The 21334-nt window shown below is 44.4% G+C and overlaps 1 protein-coding gene across 1 annotated transcript; it reads left to right on the top strand.

Moving 5' to 3' along the window:
• Positions 1 to 2060: 2060 nt before the first annotated feature.
• LOC138066084 (uncharacterized) lies at positions 2061 to 20417 on the top strand. The gene is made up of 7 exons (XM_068933192.1): positions 2061 to 2174; positions 9835 to 10117; positions 12565 to 12618; positions 15688 to 15771; positions 16342 to 16407; positions 19754 to 19836; positions 20321 to 20417. Exons 1-7 carry the CDS (start codon positions 2107 to 2109, stop codon positions 20415 to 20417), a joined length of 735 nt encoding a protein of 244 aa, XP_068789293.1. The 5' UTR covers positions 2061 to 2106.
• Positions 20418 to 21334: the final 917 nt, after the last annotated feature.

The raw sequence follows: 21334 nt of genomic DNA, 5'->3' as shown, positions 1-21334 counted from the left end.
ACTTAGGGCACACAAACAGCCCTCGCCAGGCTGCAGCTGTGAAGCTGTGGCTCCTTTTCCAGGGCACCAGCCAGACTGGTAGTAACCGAGCAGTGGCCACGCTTACTGCTGGCTGTAGCCCGTCTTGTCTCACCTGTGCTCTGGTTCTGGTTTTGTCGAAATCCCAGTTTCAGTCACTCGGAACAGGAACAAGGAATTGGCTCATGGCAACACAGTAATTATGAGGTTTTAAATTTCTCTCAGAGCCGTATCGTTTGGGGATAGCCAAATGATAGCTGGGGCTAATTCAGCTAGAGGCGTTTCTGAGCCAAAGGCAAGATAGCAGTCTTGTCAGATACTCCCCCAAACAGAGGCTTTTTGGGGCCTGCAGCACTTGCCTGCTTAATGAAGTATGAAGGATGTACTAATACAGTTAACGGTCTCAGAAGAACTGGGCCTGATTTTAGCTGAGTACTCTTGAATTGAGGGCTGATATCTCAGAGGAAGTTGTAGAGTTTTCAAAAGAAAGATACTGGTGGTGAGAGAAGTAAACCTGTACTCAGAGTATATGCATTTGTTGAAAAATGAAAGCCGCTCTTTTTGCACTTGCGTTTATGTGCTGGGGGCAGAGGTCATGAAATTGCACCCAGTTATTGTCACTAGGAAGAAAAACTGTTATTCAGTTTATACAGAGAAAAGGCCTCTTCCTGATGCAGAAACCACTACGATGCATTATGGTTTACTTTCATGGAAAATTTGTATTACTGTTCTTCCTTAATTGAAATAAATCTTTTTCACTAAATATATTCCATGTGCTTCTTTTGCGTACAACAGCAGAAGGACTTCTGAATTCCCTAAACCAGTGACTTTCTGAACTTGTCCCTTTTCTTTCTTTTGCTAAATTAAATATATTCAATTAAAATAAATTCTCTCCCCGAGTGACATTTTTAAAATAAAATTGCAGAAATCTATAGGTGGAAAGGACCTCTGAAGATCATCCCAGTTCAACCCCTGCTCAGAGCAAGTCCAGCTAGATCAGGTTTCTCAGGGCCATGTCCAGTTTTGAATACCTCAGGTTGGAAATTTTTTCCCTTATATCTAAAATACTTTCTGAAGCATTTTGCAGCAAAAAAACTGTCGTCCATTAACTGTATAAAAGCTCCTGCTCCAGACTAATTCATAGAGTTGGTATAGTTGCAGCTGAAGTAAATCAGGGAAATGCTTGTTAACTATTAGCAAATGGCTCATGACTATATCTTAAAATAACAGTTATGTAAAAGGTAATGAATCTATTTTGAAGATTTTTGTAGTTATTTTTACCAAAGAAAATAGTTTAGTCATAAGTACTTAGCAGACTTGCATATTCAGGCTGGTAGGCTATGAAGGCAAAAAAATCTCCAAATTCAGAGTGATTATATTAAAAATTGCAGAATTCAAGGAAATGGATGTATATTTGCACGCATATGCATACATGCATACATACATACATATATATGTATGTGTAAAACCCCCCAGCAACTCTGTTGAGCTGTAGTTCTCCAAATACACTGGACATATGGAGAAGCAATTATGGAATATCCTTTTAATAACCAACAATGCTCTGTCTTAACAGCTCCTCCAGTGAGTTTAGCACTAAATATTCTGTTAATTCCAGTGGGACAAAGTCACTGTCATTTTCTTTTGTAACTTGTGTTCCCTGAGGTAGATTCACAGGTTACAGCTATCATTTTATTTGCTCAGGGGGCCAGCACAACAAGAACTTTACACTGCACTGCCCTGTGTCCCTCAGTACAGGATCACAGGTGGTTGGCCCAGCAGTAGGATTTGTGTGGCACAGGGAAATCATCATGCTGTGGGGCAGAGGGAGCTGGCCCTGGCCAGGGTGGTGCTCCCCTCCCGCCTGTGCCCTGCGTAATCCCCACCTTCGCAAACGATGCTGATAAGTGTGGGAGGAGAAGCGAGGTCAGAGCTGCGGCAAACGCGGTCGGTCGGTGGGGAGCCATCCAGCCGAGCAGGCTTTCTGCCGCCTTCCGGCCCTGGGAGTTCAGCAGGCAGCAACTGCTGCCTCAAATTTCCAGAGACCGACAGCTCAGGTTTTAAAGTTGCTCGGGGACTTTTCAGGACATCATGTCTCTAAGGAAGAAAGTAAGACCGAGTTCTGCCTCAGGGAAGTTAGAAACATTCAACCTTAGCAGGTAAGAGAAGATGATCTTTCCCTCCCGCTCCCCCGAAATACCCACGCTTGTTCCAGGCTCTCCCATCTCTCTTAATTTGTTCCCAAAGTGGAAAACAAATGGGTGCAGGCTGAGTCCCAGAGCACCTCTTTAGCTGGCAGGAATCAGCATTGTTCAGAGACTGTTTACTGTTGTCAAGGAATCAAAGCTGTTGCTCACCAGAAATTGAAATTACCCTTCTCCTCTGAAACCGTTTCCTTGAGCAGCCTTGCACATTTGCTTCTCAGCGTGTGTATTTTTGCATGTAAATGCAGTTTCTGTGGCAAATGGCATTTTTGGGTAGGTTTTGTTAGACCGGCTGTTGCTTTGGAGCTTGTTTTCTTGTAATTAGTTTCTCCCTGGAGCATTTGTTGCCACATGAAAGTTTATTCTGGCTTGTAAGAGAAAGTACTGAAAAGCTGCACACTGCGCATGAGTGAGGGAGGAGATTTTGAAGAAGAAATAAACATTTGTCAAGGATAGGTGGTGGCAAGCAGTTTACAGAGCTGAAATTGGTCCTTATGACCTATTCCTCATTTGTGGTACCAGTTCTTTGTAGAAGGCTAGCCCAATTTAAAAAATTTACAAAGATGACTAAATGTTAGAATAAATCATACTGCTAATAATATTCAAATAAGGGAATAGCGTTTGCTTGGCATTAATTACAAGCTGTAATCCCTGATCATCCCCAATAACATGTTACATTGTTCAGAAACACTTGGGAAATCCTATGTGCTCATCCAAAACCTCGTCCCTGGGCAATATGCTGCTGCCTCTCCACGCCTTTATGTTCAATGGAGCTTGACTAGGAAACCAAGCTGTGATTGGCCCCACATAACAGGCCCTATCCTGCGTCACCCAAGTGCCACGTTCCTCTGACTATGACACTCACCAGAAGCAGCTGGAATGAGACACACGGGCCAACCCTGTTTCTGTGTGTAGCGTGCTGTCCTGTTCCATACTATGTTTATTCCCTATGGTAGGACTGAAAATGGAGCTGTTTTTTGACTGACTGCCTGTGACAGAATGAGTCTTGGGTCACTCAGTAGGACATATCCCTGTGACACAGGGCTGCCGTGAAGCAGCTGACATACCTTGAGTCAGGAAGGGCATTTCTGTGGGAAACGATGTGACTTGCACTCCATTGGTCTTCCCTCCCAAATGTGCCATTTTTTTGCTGGGCATCAGGAACAGCCAAGAAAACAGCATTAGAGGCCAAAAGTGTATATCCTCTTTGGAAGCAAAAGAATTTGATGAATAACATTTTTTATGCACTTTTTGTTGTTGATTTGTTTGTTCTCCATGTGGCTGCACAGGCTAAGTCAGACATACCTGCTGGAGATGCAGTGGGGGCTGGCTGTTTCCTAATTCTGCAACCTCTCGATACATCCATATTGCAAAACAAGAGATGGTTAGAGCATTTGACTATCTACAGTAGTGAATGTTAGCTTATTCCCTGGCTCTGTTTTGATCTGCTCCAGCTATCTCTTTCCCTGCTAAATCAGCTGTAGATAGAACTAGCTTTAAGCAATGTGGCCACAAATCAAACTGTGCTACCTTGTCTAAGAGCTGGGATTGGTGTCTGGCCATTGTCTTGATAAATCTCTGACTGGTGAGTCCATCTCTTTGTGCGGGAATGAAGGGGAAGAGGAGGTCTTTATAAATTTATCTTGGCCTGTCAAGCAGGACAGTAAATGGAGTTCCTAAGGGAAGAGGGGAAGAGAGTATCTTCTTTGCAGAACTTCTCAACAGAGTGGGTAAATGCCATCTGACTGCAGTACATGGTGTTACTTCTCTGCTAGAAGACAGAAGAAATTTCTGGTATACAATACGCAAACTTGGTGAACGGGCAGGAGAAGTGGTTTGGGAGCAGAAGTTCTACATTACATAGCATCTAGAAAAAAGAAGACTTCTTGGACAATCAAATTGTGGCAATGGCTTCCAGAATACTGTAATAGGAAGGGCTGGAGACACAGGAGCAGAAGTCAGAGTAATATCTGAACTGTGAGGAAGGAAAAAGGGCAGAGAAACAGGAGGCGTTTAACTTAGGTAAGAATAGATGGTGTAGGTGTGTTTGTATGTCCTAAAGGGAAAGAAATTACATAAGATTAAAAACATCAAAAAAAGTAGATGGATATAAATTAGAAGCTGTCAAGTGAAGGGAATTAATACAAACAGTAAAAAGAAAGATCCATGGCTGAGTGGCTAAAGGACATAAGAAAGAGTATAGAAACACAAGCATCCTAGTAACAGCATGGGTTAGTTAACTGCTAGTGAGATAAAGTTGTTGGAAGTGATACAAAAGTGGTGCAGGCATCAACACTGTTATGAGAAATGGCTCTGCGAAACAAATCATCCTTTCTTGTTTATTTACATGGAACTAGATTGATAAAGGCAATTGTGTAGATGTTAGAAATCCGTAACAGCTTGTATTTAGTACTAAGAGCCATTCTGATTAACGTGATCAGCATGGTGTCTTATGGACAGAGTATACATTAAACGGACTGGGAACTGAATGATTGATAGATGCCCAGCAATAACTAACAGGGAACCATAACCGAATGCAAGGAGGTTGCTTAGGGATTGGGAGAAGGCTGGACACGTGTCAATATTTACCTTTCTCTGGAATTAATATAAAATTGCCACTGCTCAAACCTGTGGATGACACAAAGACTGACTGGAGGGCAGATTATGAAAGCAGAAGAGTAACACAGGGTGATCTTAATAGCGTAGGAAGTTGAGCTCATTCACACAACGCGTGAAAGTTACTGGAACAAGGAGTGCAGATCAGCGCCACTGAACTGGGAACTGCAACCTAGAAAGCAATATCCCAAGCCAGGACACCTTGTCAGCCTGAGCTCTCAGCAGTACAGCAAGGAAAGAGGACAGAAGTGATGCTTGGGTAGCGAGTACAAAAATATCTATCAATGTGTATGGAGTTGGTGGGACTGATATTGGAATGACACATGAAGCATCAAACATCCTTTTCAAAATGTGAAATGGTGAAGTCCGTAGAAATGTCTTGCAGCAAAAAGAGTCAGGGCTCTGACCCAGAAGCAGGGTTGGCATAACTCAGGACAGCTGACAAGGTGACTGGCTCCAGCTGCCCCCAGTTTTCCTGCCTCATCCTCATATGAGGATTGGTGCTCTTCACGAGCTCAACCTGGTTAGCCGGAAAAAAACAGGTGATTTCATTGTAATGTGAGAGAGCCCTTGTGGAAAGAAGACACTGGGTTTGGAAGGGCTTTTCATTGAAGGGACATACAAGAGTACTCAGTGTCTAGAAGTTGGTCAATTTCTGCACAGTGTTTGTTTCGCTGGGAAAATAGTATTTTGCTGAATTTTGTCCCCGGTGTGACTTCATCTCTGGCCCTTCTGGTCTCAATAATGTCATATGGTGATAGGGCATACAGAAATGTTTTGTCATTTATCACCCATAAAAGTTCAATTTTTTATTTGAACAGCATTGTGATTGCCCAGGAAAGAAGCTCTGTGGCAAGGAATGGTGGTTCTCTGCCACTTCAGAACAATCAAACTTTCACAAAAATAGTGTTTTGGCACACCTGGAGAAGCGTTCTGCAAAGGCAGTTGAAATTCAGTTCTTCCCCTAAACTAGGGAAAGCAAACTTAGTTATGTATATGATCATTAACATAATATTTTAGAGTGGGTGTATTTACTTGAAGTTTTATTTATTTAAATATTGACCTTTTAATGAGGAGTTCAAAACCAGAAATAAGGAACTAGGAAGAAAGAGTAAATTTCATAAAAATAGGTGTTGGTTCTTTTTCCTTTGCTGTAGATCAGATGGATACTCAAGTAATGGCAGTTTAACAGATTATAAACCATTAATTAGTATGCCGTAACTATGTATTGCCACTCTCTTAGCCTGTCCCACATCTGTCTGAGTGTCTCATTGAGAGTGGCCTAGGCTAAATTACCTTTTCTAGCAACTGGGGCATGCTAAGAGACTGTAAATAGAGCGGGATTCAGTTCCGTGGTCCCACAGATAGAGTGGGAAACTCAGATACCTAAGTGTAGGTGTCTCCATGTGAGCTAGGTGTTCAAGCTCCCTTTCTAGTCCTTGGAAACCTAACTGGTAGAGTCGGCGTAGTGCAGAGAGGGATTCAGCTGACCAAAGGGAGGTGCCCGCTTCAGGCTCAACTGAATAGCTCCCTAGGCTTCACTGACTGTATTTACTGGGGGCTTGATTCAGCTCCTCTGTTGTACCTACCTTCCCAAACAGATGTCTGGGATACCCTAGGGGATCTCACATGGTGTCAGAAACCTGTATTTGGGCAACTGAACAGACTCCTTAGACAATCCAACAGAGAGTGGGATAGTGCGTCTGGCTCAGGGGATGACTGTATTCACCTGGCTATAGCAAGAGCTCAGAGATGCCGTTCATATTGTAGACCCCAGCCCAAGGTTTCCAAATCTGGAGCTGAATGCTGCCCTGGCATTTTCCTCACTTGCCAGCTCAGCTGATGGATGGTAATGTACCAAGCCCCAGTAACCAGACTGTGTGGCCTACATGTCCTTTGTTGTTGACAGCAGTCATTTTCTCTCTTCTCTTTTCTGTTTTTAACTTTTCCATCCACAGCCATAAAGAAGCTGAGAAAAGCAGTCATCCCTGCTCTCTTCCTTTGTTTCTATCTTTTAAGCTCTTTGTGGCACTTAACCCAGTGGAGGGATACAGACCATTACAAAATGCTGTCTCCTGGTCCCACTCAATCTTTGTTCCAGCAATCTGTGGTAACTGGCATCTATGCAGATAAAACACAAATTCCAGTTTGAAGTGAACAGAGCTTAAGATTCAATAATTTTTGGCCTATTTGTAGGTTTCTGCATGTATTTCATTGCTAACAGCTGAATGTGGTTGTCACATACTGCCTTCCCCCGTACTCCTCCCCCACTGCTGGTGTGTTAGGAGAAATAATTCTCACTCTGTGGCTGTAAAAGATAACAAACAATCTCAGCAATGCGTGAACCAGGCAACCCCCACTGCCTCTCAAGCCCACATATGCTGACAAACCATAGCATTCTGAGGCAGGATGGTCTCTCAGGTGACCTAGAAAACCACCTAGCGTATGGATCATTGTTCTGTTGCATAGTTTCATAAAGACACTCACAGGCATGATTTACAGCAGACAGGGATTGTTAGTGTTTTGCCAGTTGTAAATCTCTACTCAAGTGTATACCAGTGGGGTATTTTTGGGGTTTTTTGTTTTTTCTTTCTTTTTCTTTTTTTTTCCCCCCCCATGCTGGAGCCTGGAAGAAATAAACTGTTTTCTGATTATAGGGATCTGAGCTACATACATATTATTCTCAGTTACATAATGTATTTGATTATTAACTTTCTGTAAATCACAAATTCTTGCTCTGGCACAGAAGATTCTGTTTTGTAACGTAGCAGCATGAACATTGTTGTCATCTGAAAATGACTTTAGCAAGCTTGTGTTTTATTTTGCCTATTTTACAACACAGTTGTCTTCTTTCCTTGAATTACTTTTCATCTGTGTTTTTCACAGATGAAGCTAGAGCAAGTGTCAGAAAGCACCAACCAAAGCCTTATTCTGTTGCTTTCAGTATTAAGTTATGCTCCTTTTAACAGTGACTGCTGTGATACTCAGGAGCGCTAAGTCTGGACCAGGTTCCCACTGAGCCAGAGACTACCCAAGCCCACAAAGCAATGAGCGACACCATGGGAGTTTAGAGCTGAAGTATATCTAATAGGTATGCAGGAGGGGTACAAATACAAGGAAGTATAGGTAATAAGGTAAAGGAAGAAATACAAATAAGACAGTATTAATGAATGTGGCAGAGTGTGTCCTTAGCACATAAGCAGACTAACAGTCTTTGTCATCCTTTTTTAAGTGGGACAGGGTTGTAGGAAGGGATAGTACTGGCTTATAGAGCTGTGGAAAAAGATGTAAGCTCTTTGGATATGCTGGCCTTTTTCATGTCTGCACTGTGTAGCCATTGGAGCTAAAAAGTAGAAAGAAGAGCAAGGAAGAGCTTGGCAGGTGGGAACAGGGAGCAGCCCTCCTGTCTGAAGGGTGGCAGAAGAGGAGGTGTTTAGATGAAGGAAGGGGGTGTCAGAGTAAAGGCTGCAGGATAATATTCAATATTATACTGTGTCTAGTTTGGGACCCACTGGTTCAAGAGAACTATGGGCCAACTGGAGAAAATCCAGCAGTGGCTTACCAAGATGGCCAGGGCCTAGAGCTTATGACCTAGGAGGAGAGGTTGAGGCAACTGGGTAGGTTTAGTTAGGAGAAGGAGGACCAATCTAATACTGTCTAATAACTGCCTGCAGTTGCCCAAAGGGCACTTGCAAAGACCATAGATCCAAACTCTTCTTGGTAGTACCACATGATATAAGAAGGGGCAACAGCCACAAGTTGTGCCTTGAGAGTTTTAGGAAGGATGTAAAGGTTTCACTAGGAGACTACTGCAGCATTCCTGGAAGAGCCACCCAGAAAGGGAAAATCTCCATCCTGGAGGTTCTCAAGACCTGGCTAAACAAAGCCAAGGCTGACCTGATCTAGCTTTGGTAATAGTCCTGCTTTGAGTGGGAGCCATGCTCTGGTTGTGCCCAGAACTGCAAAGTAACAACTCAGCTGAGAAAATCTGACCACTGTATTAGCACCTACTGCTGATACAAGATACGATCTGCCTCACCATCCCTTCCCAAACCAGTGGTGTGTTTAGGTTTTCTATCGCTTCTCTCATTTTCCACTGCTAAATAAATGAAGGCTAGGGACCAATCCCTGGCTCCAAAGCCAAGTGGCACAGACAGTCTCCTGTCTCCACTGCTTTCAACTAGTCCCTTCTGGAGCAGACTAGGTGCATACCTGCCACACAGCACTGGACCCTGAGTCTCATCTGGACTCCATACAATGCCTCTGTGGCTGTAAGACATGATTACTGTTAGTAAGAGATTTTTTTCAGTTCAAAGTGTCTGAAACAATGTGAAGAAAGTTTTGCAGCCCATGCTGTGCTTTGCATGTCCTGAAGTGTGGCAGGAAGTGTGGATGTCTGAGAGTGCTAAGCGTGCTGAAATGGTATTGAAGGAGTGCATAGGATAGCAGGAGACAAACATGGTGCCTCATCTCCATATTCTCTTTTGGGAATGGTCCTCTTTTGGACTGTCTACAAGGCCATCATCTTGCAGAGGGCTGGTTGGAGTGGTCCAGAGCAGAGCCAGGAGAGAGGTAGCAGTCGAGTGGAGGTGGTAATTGGAAAGTTCCCATGTTTGAGCTGTACCTGGTCTGGCAGACAGACCTAGTATCTTAAACATCTCCTAAATGTCTTTCTTTACTCATCTGCAGTAAGACATAGGGCTCTGGGCTCTGGCACCACTGGTGACATCTTTCCAGGTTTGTTGAAGAAGGCAGGTTAGAAGCTAGCCCAGGAGTTGGGCAACCATTTTAGGTCTCCTAGCTCTTCACCCAACCTCAGGCTCAAAGCGCAAGCAGCAAAGCGGGGCCCTGCTCTCAAGTGCCAGCTCTGTGCTGAAGCCTCTGCCCCTCCATGAACTCCCTTGCAAGCTGCAGGTAGAAATGTAGTGCCAAGACTTATTAGTTGAAGCACCCTCACTGTCACCTGCCTGTCACTCTCTCCTGTCATTGGCTCTGGCAGCATACTGACAGAGCTCCAAGGGCCATCCGCGGCTCGAGGCCCTATGTGTCGGCACACCCAGACTCCGCAAGAAGGCATCGGGCTGCAGGCTGCAGCTCCTGTTTCTGTCAGTGACTTTACAGAAGAAGCCCGGGAAGATGGCTCTCCCCTCCCAGAGTGGCTGGTGAAGGAGATGCTGAAAAAGCAGCAGAGAAGTTACTCGATTGGGCTCATGGAAAACATATCAGAGAGCACACGTGCTCAGCGTCACTTCAACCCTGCAAAGAGCCTCTGGAAAGGAAAGGTATTGTGAACGTTACAGTGTGCATCCCTCAACTTCTAACTGTTCCTGTTGCGAATAGGATTTGGCAAAGAGGAGCTGGGCAGCCAGACACAGAGCTGACAATAGCAGTCTGGGAGAACTTAATTACACAATAACGTGTAAAGAAATGGTCATGGTAAGCTGAGTTAGATGGGTACCTATTCACATGGAAGATAGGAGTCTGTGAGCCAGCCAAAAACACATGTAAGTGGCTATGCAATTCAGACTTTATATAGTCCTGATTATAGGCTCTGCAACAGGGAGATCTGATCCAGAGACAGAGAAACCAAACCTTTTATCTTCACAGTGTGACCTGCCCAAACTGAAGGTTACTGCTCAGGCAGTCATTTCCAAACACTTGCATCAGGCAGGCCATGAGCCTACATAGAACCCCCTCAAGTTGGAGCTGAGAGAAAACTCTCTTTTCCCTGATTAAGCTAAGCCTGCAAGTGATGGAGTAGAAAATACAAAAACGTGGATAGGAGGTAACATTTTTAAGAAGGAGGAGTTGGAATGACAGAGACTACAGGATTGCTAAAAGAAAAGAAAAACTAATAGGGTGAGAAAGCTCTGGCAGGAGATGCAGATAGACAGGTGTAGGACAAATACGAGGTTTGATTAGTCAGAGGAAATTTTTGCAGATGGATGTAGGCTGATTTATCTTCTCAGTAGGGCTGGGTCTCTAGGCAGACCCAGCAACATAAACTGCTTCTGGGTGAATGACAATACTTGGGTTATGTTCATTACCTGAGTGTGCATGGTGTGAATACCTCAGGTCACTCTGATTAAAGAAATGCCTTCTCTCTAATCTGCCAGTTGTTATTTGTTTACTTTCAGGAGAGAGAGAGGGAGAGACACTAGAGGCAGATATTGGTATTCAAGAACAAAATTAGTATCTTGATACATGTCTGCTGCTTGGAAGGCAAAATTCTCAATATAAATGCTAAGTATTTCATGCTCTTATTATAAGGACTGTATAAATATGCATTGTCGCGGCTGGCATGTGGAGTCTGTTTGGTTGTTCTTTTGCTTTGCCACAGTCTGGGTGTGCAGGAACGAGCTGTAAGGAAGCCAGCCAGTAACTCCAGCTGAGGGCATTAGCAACAGAAGCAGCCAAGGCAGGGATGGCTATACCGTGGAGTTAAAATAGAGTTAAAGCAGGGTCTGGCTAAGATTGCCCTTCTGGGCTGAGCGTACTGCAGAGGAGATTGCTCCCCCTCTCCATGCTCTGGGAGACCCAACCCAGGACTCGCCCCTTCCTCTCCCTCTTTCATGCAGCAGTGGGGACAAAGGGGCTGGAAAGAGCTGCCGGGGAAGCCAGCTAGAGACCCTGACTGGCAGGAGCCACAAGCTGGAGCTGCCCGTCATTCAGAAATATCTGTATAGCTCTGCTAGGAATTTCTCTGCCCCTGTACTCACTGCGAGGAAGGGGGAGAGTTGGAAGCAGACTTGCAGGTCTTCCAGTATGCCCTTCTTACCCTCTGCTCTCCTATTCTGTCCTTTCCTTAACTCATTCCCTCCCAAAACTTTCCCGTGCTTAATACAAGAATGTCCCTGGTGGGTCTGCTGTTCCACTTGCTGCCCTCACACTACTGCCCCTCTCGTAGTATCTGCACAGTAGCTGGTTTCTCGGGTGAGACGCTGGCTCTGTACAGTGCCAATGCTATGAGAGCACCACTCTGGACTGATCCCTGCCTGATGCCATCAGGAATATGTGTATCAGGAGTATGTATACTGATAATGAAGTGCTGCTCTGTCCCACTGCTTACCTTCCCAGTACCTTGTTGATTACCACCACTCAAGGAACATTATTTATGCAGTAAATTATTGAGGAAGGCAGCTCTGTGAAAATTTCAAACTGTTGTGTGTCATTCTGCTGAATAAATAATAGTACTTGGAGCATGTACAGCAAACGCTGTGTCTCCCTAATCCAGGCAAAGGGTGGGAAAAAACAGATAATTGCAGTTTCGCTGGAGGACTGCAGAGATACAGACAATATCTTGTTTCTCCAAAAACATATTTGATTTTACTAGGAACTATATACAATTTAAGGAACCTAGTGAGCTCTCAGCAGCTATCAGGAATAGACTCTTAGTTTGCAATAAGACAGCAGAATAAGAATGGGATGGTTTTGCTCCCTTCAAAGTTAATGTCGAATCCTCATTGTCTTCAGTAGGTGCAGGAAATATTCTTATTTAGAGAGTGTGATGTGCAAATGGGACCTTTTTTCACAGATACAGTAAATATATTCAAGAAAACAGTCTGAGAGGAAAACTGTGTCTGCTAAGTAGTTTAGATCTTGCCCCTTGTAAAAGCTGGCACTCCAGGCACCTAAATAATTTAATGTGAAGCGTTACTGCATGTGAGGCTAATAGCACTACAGGTGAGTGACTTATTTTTTCACCTATTTTCTTTTATTACTTTGCAAGATTGAACAACAAATGACTCTCGAACAACTTCAGAGACTGAATTCTGCATTTCAGGTATGGCTTGACCAGTGAAATTGTTATCTCTCAGTGTAGCACTGATCAGAAAAATAAATATATAAATTGCATGAAAAACTGGCCAAAACCACATGTTAATTGGAGAGAAACTCTGGAGCAAGGAAAATATCTATTTTGTTCATTGTGTTTCTATTTAGTGCTTCTAATCGATACTTTCCTCCCACAGTGATTGTCACATCTGATTTGCTTTGGGATAAGAACACTTGGGGTGGAATTTATGATTTATACCAACTCTGACGCAGTCAAACGTGCGTGTTTTCCTGATGCGTTGGCCCAGTATCCTTGAGCAGTCTCCTCAGGCATATTCTTTACAGAGGTAGCTCGTTTCCATGTGGCTGCTCATGCAAATACTTCAGGATCAGTGCTTTATAATCAATAGGGAAGACTACTCTGGGATTCCAAAATCCCCACCAGGGGGAATCTTTCCTGTTGTCATCTGCACACAACATCAAACACCCTGCAGCATGGGAGCCTCCGAGCACAAGCATGGGAGCAAACACCCACAGCTGGCAAGAACAACATTCCCAGGGAGTGGATCTGCTATGGCAGCCACAGCTGTGCCAAGCCTTGCAAGAGCAGCCTGTGCTACTGCAGAGCTTCCCTAAGTACCGGCAGCCAGGAGGAATCTCCTTAACTGGCACAAGGCTTAGGAAGGAAGGGAAGTAAGTCTTGTCAATGTGTAGCCGTTGCCTGTGGCATGTGCAGTTTGCTGGTGATGATAAATTTACTCTTCTTCACAATGATTCCTGCAGTCTGGCACTCAAGGAGGAAATAGCTTAGCTATGCATTGGAAGAGGAAGGGAGATGGGAATGGTGCTCTGGGATTAGAGTCACCAGCTGCTTTTGGAAGCTAATAAGAGGGAAGAAGCCAAGAGCTGTCAAAAGAGAAACATCTTTTTAACAGAGGAGGAAACCTGGCACCCAGACAGGAAAAAAGAAACAGCTGTAGGTTGAACAGCCTACACAAACAGGGATGGGATACAGCAAAATAAGCAGCGCTATTCCTTTGTTCTCCGTCTAAAATGTTTGTAATCAAAGGGCTAAATACCTCTCTTGTGCTGCTGCTGTTCATGAGATGAGCAGCTGGAGTAGTCCCAGGGAGATGCTCATCGTGGCCGCGAAGGGAGAGCGAGTGGTCTGGAGATATGGGGTGACAGAGGGGTAGCCAGAACTCTGCCTATGCTCCAAGCTGTGCTCCGGCACTCATCTGACCCAAGCAAGTCACCAGGCCCATGGGCTACAGCCATACTGCAGGTCCAGGGGCTCCTCTCAGCCCCCACGCTGGATGTGCTCCTTGCTTATCCTTGGTCCAGCGCTGTGATGAAACCCAAGTGCACCCTCAGCAACTCCCTTTATGGTACCTTGTTTCCAGAACTTGGAGGCCAAGGTGCGTGGTCCCACAGGACCGTAGCGCGTTCTGAACAGATCTGACTAGACTCAGCTTCCGTGCCTCAAATCTGCACCTATCAGGAAAAATAACAGTGTTTCCCTACCTCTCCAGCATGCTTGGAGGACCTCATTACTCAGAGGAGTAATGAGGTTGCCCAAACTTGGAATTGAGATGATTCACACCAGAAAGCGTGGGAATTTTGGCAGTACCTATAATAGTTTTTTAAATAAGTTGGCAAATTGCTTGCCATGGAGTCAAAGGTCCAGCTGCAGAAGGGGTGGATTTGCAGACTAAGCATCTTGCCAGAAGCATGCCAACTTCTCTGCAGATGCTGCCAATTGTTTGTGAGGAGGCTGCTAAGCTGAGTGGTGCAGCAATCAATGCTGGCAGAGCAGTAAAAATTCCCAGCTGGCTGAACTGAAGTCCTGGAAATAGTGCTGAGACATTTCAAATAATGAATAAACAGCATAGTTTTCTATATGACCTGAAGTAATCACACCTCAGGGCCCTGGCTGAAACTGGCCCACTGCATCCAGGGTACCTGACTGGCTCAGACTGCCCTGATAGCCATGAAGGACAGCAAGGAAAGAGGGAAGAAAGAGGTATGTGAGAGGGTGATATGGATCAAGCCAAAGGCAAGGCTGCAGGTAAGGAAAACAGTGCTTTTCTTGAGTTCTCCACCTTTTCCCTAGGAACGGGTCCATGACCCGTGGACTGAACCTCAGGGAGGAGAAGAGGGAAGAGGGAGGAAACAAGGACCTAAATGGGGAGAAAGTGGAGTAGAGAGACTTGGAAAGAGAGCAAGACAAAGGAGCCAGGGAGTAGGAAGTCTCAAGGGCAGAGAAAGATCTGCAAGATGGAGGAAACCCTCCCAAAGTCAGATAACAAGCCTTACAGATGGCAGGAAAGAGGAGGAAAAGCATGAAGGGGTTGGCCACTTTCAGATTCAGCAAACCATTTCCAGCAAACACATTTTCTTCGATTTCAAAGGAGGCTGAGGAGGGGTGAGACGAGAGCTGTGGCTGCAGTCGAGGTGCCTGGGCTGTGTTCCCAGCCTGGCAGGGGACCTGGTCTACTTTTGGGTATCCAGAAAACATTGTCCCACTTGGTGCACACAGGATCAATAATTTAACCTGATCCATAGTGTATGTATTTTAAAAGCACTTTGCCTTATTTGTATAGACTATTCAAAAGTTGCAAACTATGCTTTTCTGAACAACAGCTATATTTCTATGGAGCTTGAAATTACCATTTTGTTTAGTGGTGCAAAAAAAGGACTTGGATTTATTTTCTGCGCTTTTGTTTTCCTTCATTATCTAACAATAGTGATACCATTGCATCCAGATGGCTGAAAATAGTTAAACAGGGTTTAATTTTGTTTATTAAATAGTATCACTAGGCTGAAAAAAGCACAAGAGATTTAAGTCCAGTTGTCACTAAAGTCAGGTGGCAACATCCATCCTGAGGTGCTAATGTAAGGTTGTAAGTAAAAAAATCAGGTTGAGTGTCCCATAAAAGATTTAAGAAAATAATTATATTTTTAGATTAAATTATCCAGAAGTGTAACTTCACATGAACATGCTTGCTAATGAATGATCTGTAAGCAAACCAAATATAATCTTTTTTCAGCAGTTTTCCATTGTTTCTTCTACTCTTAGGAGTTGGAAAAGGATGGCTACAAATCATTGGATGTAGAGAAGTTTAAGCAGATAATGAAGAAGTGCATGAGTCCACATAGCACGGTAAGTGAACTACAATTTTTAAAAAGCCCAAAAAGGAACACCACATTTTGTTAACCTTGCAGATATGAGACTCTTTGGGCTCTGTGCTATTGGAGCCACTGAATTTTCCTAGAAGCCCAGAGTGTTAGGCACTCAAAATAAAATATGGAATATGGGAAAACTGTATTTTAAATATATAGTTTCTTCCTATGTCCAGATTGGTTACTTGTTTGTGGTTGTGAAAAGAGGGATTAAGAATGATTGTTTTCTTAAGTGAAAACTGTGAGATTGTAGCATAACTCTGAAAGCAGAACTGAACAATATCTAGGCCACTATCTTTTTTGTTCAATCATCAAGAGTTTGGCATTTTTATGTAAAATGATTCCATAACTAGATTAATCTGATCCATGTTTGGAAAATAATGTATTCCTGAAATTCTGATACTCATTCAGAAAGCAGCATGGAAGCTGAGGCTGCAAAGCCCAATTATTTCCAGCTGAATAAAAATCTGTTATGAAAACAATGCATATTAATTCAACCACTTTTCACATAACATATTTGTCTCAAAGTCTTATCATATACACTTTTCAGATTGATGAGCAAGTTGAAAAGCTTTTCATGAAAATAGACTGTGCTGCAACAGGAAGTATTCAGTGGGTGAGTGTGCATGTGGGACAGCTTTGTGGGGGGACTCTTAACTTGTTTTTTCTAATTTGGTGAACCAATTTTTAGTCAGCTAGGAATGAGAGAGAGAGCTGCAGCCTCATAAATTCAGCAACAGAATCAACCCTTTAAGCCAGGATTGACAATAAAATTTTAAAAAAATAGAGAAAGTATTAAATGAGATTCAAATTTTCATATTAAAATTATTCTATAAAATGCACTTTTTCATTCTATTTTAGACTGCAGTTTTCTAGGGAGAGGATCCAAGTTTCCTTTTTGGGTTTTTCACAAATCGAACAAGAAGTTGGGCAAATGATCCTGAAATCCTTATCCAGCTCAAACTCTCACAAAGGCACATTCCACATCTGTGTCCGGCTCCTCTGTGTGTCCTGCACAGCAATAGGCCTGTGCTGAACACTCCTCCCATAAATGCCCCAGCCTCATGATATCATTACCGAATTTGGTATGGCTTCTAGCAGACATCCTGCCCTCCCCTGGCCCCTACTCTTCTTGTGAGCTAGTGTTTATAATATTACAGGTTGCTGTCCTCGGAGGAAAATTTGATAAGGGAGCAGAGTATTTCTATGATGAAGTTCTTATTTACAAGAAATGAGCACAAAGTCCTGTCTCTTGGAACACAGCTGGAGACAAGCAGCAGGGCAATGCTTCTCCCCTCAGTCCCTGGCCTCTCGCCAGCCGGGGCTTCAGCTCCCAAGGTCTGTCATGCAGTGTTTCTCCCGGCTGCCCGCAGCTACCGCCTGTGCCAACCTGCCAGCACCGGGCAGACCCACAGGTCAGCTTCAGCCCTGCCTGTGGAAGTGCCCCACACCAGCGCCTCCCACCAGCCTCCTGAGTGGGAGCCTGCGTGCTCTCTGTGCTGCCCTCTCTGCTCGCGCAGGTGCCCTGGGAGCAGGGGGCCCGTATCCTGGTGGTGGTGTCCTGGACCTCGTCCAGCGGGGTGGGAGCCAGGACTGTGCCGTTCACCTGGGGATGCTTCACGCCTCAGAGCAGAGGTGGGCTGAGCCCAAAGAGGAGCGAGGCGGCCCCACAGCCTCAACTCACAGCGCAGCCAGGAGCGCTGGTAGAAACCTGCTGGTGAGACCATCTCACTGTGCTTTCGAGGCCCTCTTGCCAGGCCTGGAGGGGAATCCAATGCCTGAAGCCCCCTAGGGAAGAACCACACGCTGCACCACCTGCTCCATGTTGCAAGTCTCAACTATGATGGACTATGCATCTGCATGGGGTTTGATGATGGAGGGTGAGGAGGCAGGAAGGCTCAGGGTGGGAGGGGAGGAGAAAAGCAAAGCAAAGGCTTGCGAGCAGCTGCTGCCAACTGTGCTAGTTTCCCTCCCTGGAGACTAATCCAACACGTGTCAGCTGCAGTCAGAGCGTTGGCCTGCTTCTGCCTCTGCTGTCGGCTGCCCACGGAGGCCCGGCCAGCGTTGGCATAACTCCCATTTGGTTTTTGAGTGCCAGAAAGGGAACTTATAACATGTAGTTGATCCCTTGTTCAGACTGAGTGGAAAGCAGGTAGCAGGTGCAGCAGTGTCACGAGGTGGCATCACGGCCCAGCCCAGCACAAGCACGTCAGTGTTTCACTGCCGCGCTCCTGAGTGACCGGCCCTCTTCCATGCCAGAATGACTTCTGCACGTACATGCAGCTGGAGTATGCTGAACAGGACAGGTCCTCCGCCCAGCTGAAGCAGACGGCCTTCTCGCTCCCTGCCGCGAGGCAGCAGCTCTCCCATGGGGAACCCATCCTGCGCATTTGTTCCCTGGCTGACCACACGCTGGTGACTGCTCAAGAAGACGGTGTCGTATCCTTGTGGTCTTCACAGCTGAAACGGAAACGAAGCAAGATGATTTTTGTAGGGGCATTTTGTTTTCTTATAAGCCCTTCATGTTTCATGCTGAATTCTTTTGTTCAATACACGAGTCTAAATTATGATGCTCATAAGTGCGTCTGCTCTGCAGGACTAGGGAATTGCGCTTAAAATGCAGGCTTATATTAGTTCCCTCAGTGTGTGGTGATTTAGAGTAGAAATATTTCCTTATATGCTGTTGTTAGAGAGAAAGCCTAGAAAACTGCAGAATTATCAGTGACTAAGCCCTTATAACATGATTGGCTTTACCATTCTGGCTTGAAAAAGAAGTAAGTGATCAAGATGTTAAGGAAAGCAAGTTTAACTGAAAATGAGAGGGATCAAGAAAGTTCTAGAATGATCCAGAGCCTCATGCAGATAAAGAAATTAGAAGCATAACATGGCATTAAAAAAGCCTTTTTTTTTTGAATGTGCCAATATCATGATCAACACTCTCATAATTTGAACATTTAGGTGGTTGAACTTCAGTATGTTTAAGCCACAAAAATTACAGCTCCTTAATAATGAGCTAAGAGCAATAAAAAATATTTGTAGAATTGTATCTTCCTTAGTATGCACGAAGCACATACATAGCAATATATTGCGTGCACAGTGTAATACTCCTGGGAACGACTAGCTGTCGTGTTAGTTCCCCAGATCCTTTTAGCTACGCTTGCTTGCATGAGGACCTGAAATCTCCGATGCATTTTGTTTTGGTGAAAATGCCTGTTCCTTTCATTTCTTCCAGCAGCTCCTAGCTGAAAAGTAATCCTTGCGGAAAGATGATATACAGTTTCAGAACTGTATAGGAGTTTCCATTGCTCTTGGTGTGTCATTAGTGTAGGGTTGTCACTGTCGTTGTCAAACAGCTGAAGATTACAGGAGTCTGTTGAGTCTGTTGATTACAAAATTAGCAGTTAGTAGCAAGATTGGGAAAGCAAATGCATTTACTCTGCATCCAGAAAGAGATGCTGGCACAGAGGTGGTCCTAACTCTGGGAGGATGTGAGGCACATCAAGACTTTAGCAAAAGCAGAAGGTTTCCCGGGGGAGAACCCCACAAAAAATGCAAATAATGAGCGTAAGCTCTTTTTCAAACAAGCGCCCAAAGGAAGTCCCTGTAAGGCCACGTTCATATGCCTGATCACAGAAGCCATACTTTGCGAAGCCATGAGGCAAGAGGCAGCACCACCAACAGAAATGGGTGATAATGATTGATTTGTCAGTGTGAGAGGTGGTGAGCAAAAGCCTCATCCTGAGTGAGACAGGATCACTCTTCATTCTGCTTTGTTTTTAATAGGAAGCAATGTACAGTGTGCTCAGTCCCGCTGAGGTCAGATAATCTTTGGCTTTAATCTCTGCAAGGTGTTTGAGGTCATCGAATGTGTTTAGAGTGCAGCAAAAGCAGAACCTAGACTTGGCAGCACCATCTTGTCTTTTCATGCTGTGTGGGGATGGCAACAATTTCTTGCCTTTCAGGAGAAGACCGCCAAGAGGAAACCTAAGTGGGTGTTGGATTTCACTGTCATGACACAGTACAACAAACTCCTCCTGGGAACAGCGTGAGTGGTTTCTGACAAGAAATACACCTCAGAACTAAACATTTCACTGTAGTAGTTTCCTGTCACCATGTCTGGGGAAAGGGCAAAAGAGACCTTAAATGGTCTCGAGGCAGGTACTAGTGGGTTGAGGGCCCTTTTCCAAAATCACTGCAATGACAAGCTTGTTAGTCACTCTTTGCTCAAGGGCCACGGATGTAACAAACAGGAGTCTGGTTGCTTGAAATCACAGCTTGATAAATCCGCACAAAAATATGGGAAAGATAATTCTGCAACATCTTCTGTGAGCTTGTTCAATGACGTTGGATCAAATTCTATGTTCACAAAAAAACAGAAAGACAAGACTAGGTCATCCAGATAGCCATCTTAAATGGATTCCATTATGGACACTCTAAAAGCTGTACTTTAAGAATGTTTAAAACAAAAAATGTAATACGCTGCCAACTGACAGTAGAAATCTGCTACCTGTTTAAAATTTGTGTGACAGCGATCGCAAAATCCAGTTGTATGAACTTTCCAACTTTGAGCCGTACTGCCAGATCAGTGCCTTGGAAGCCGTCCCTTTGAGACTGGACTACTGGTAAGCAACACTCCGTTCCTGCTGTCATTCCCAGTTCAGCATCAGTACTCTGTAGTCTGCATTTTCTCTTTCACTGTCTGCACTGTTGGATCTGTCTGGTCTTGACAGCAATTATAGTTTCACGTGACGTATATTCACAATATCATGTTAGAAATACAAAGCTGTGTTGTTACATAGGCCATTTCATTTCTCTTAATTATAATCTGAATTGTATTACTCTATCTATATTATATATTTGGGTGTTTATTCAGCTTGAAGTCAGACTGAATGATAAATGATAGTATATGGATGCATCCTGTGACTGATGGTGAGTGAATGTGAAATACAGCTAATGCTGTTGAGAATCTGCCTCCAAAATACTGGGCACTAAGAAATGTTCAGTATAAACAGGACATGATGCTGACTGACAATGCCATGCACAGCTTAGGTGAGTGATCCCAAAGCTTCCTTATGAGGTCCTAGTCTTTAGCTACCTTATACTGTGGGTGATTATGAGGGAAAATATATTACATCTCCCATGTTTTGGAGTATTACAGAAGCATAGAACAGTCCTCCTCTCTTTTCATTCAAGCATATATATATGTTTACTCTGTGAACTTGTGCAAGTTGGTTGAGGTAAAATTTCTAACCATGTAATTTGATGAAGGCTGTATCTACATAGGCAATGAGCAGCTTGGTGGAGCAAGACACTGGTGCTGAGGTCCAGCATCCACACTATGCACATTCCCAGTGGTTTTACCTCAGTCCATGGGGCCAGCTGGGCTCTAATGGTGAACGCATCGGGTGCAGTTTCAAAGAGAGTCCAGTTTTTGCAGGCTGATGCTGTGTGGGAATGCAACCAGAGCACAGGTTGAGTGCTAGGGCTGTCAGTGTCAGCCGTGCCTCTAGCCCGGGCAGCAGTGCCGACGCAGACGTGCCCAT

Source organism: Struthio camelus, chromosome 1, assembly GCF_040807025.1.
Source record: "Struthio camelus isolate bStrCam1 chromosome 1, bStrCam1.hap1, whole genome shotgun sequence".
NCBI classification, from domain to species: Eukaryota; Metazoa; Chordata; class Aves; order Struthioniformes; family Struthionidae; genus Struthio; species Struthio camelus.
The sequence above is the reverse complement of the archived record's forward strand: the minus strand, read 5'-3'. Positions and strand labels throughout refer to the sequence as shown.

Excerpts from the sequence above, each read along its gene's own strand:
- LOC138066084 (XM_068933192.1), top strand. The coding sequence starts at position 2,107 with ATGTCTCTAAGGAAGAAAGTAAGACCGAGTTCTGCCTCAGGGAAGTTA. Across the intron at positions 12,619-15,687 it reads GACTGAATTCTGCATTTCAG|GAGTTGGAAAAGGATGGCTA; the intron begins GTATGGCTTGAC and ends TTCTACTCTTAG. Across the intron at positions 15,772-16,341 it reads GCATGAGTCCACATAGCACG|ATTGATGAGCAAGTTGAAAA; the intron begins GTAAGTGAACTA and ends TACACTTTTCAG.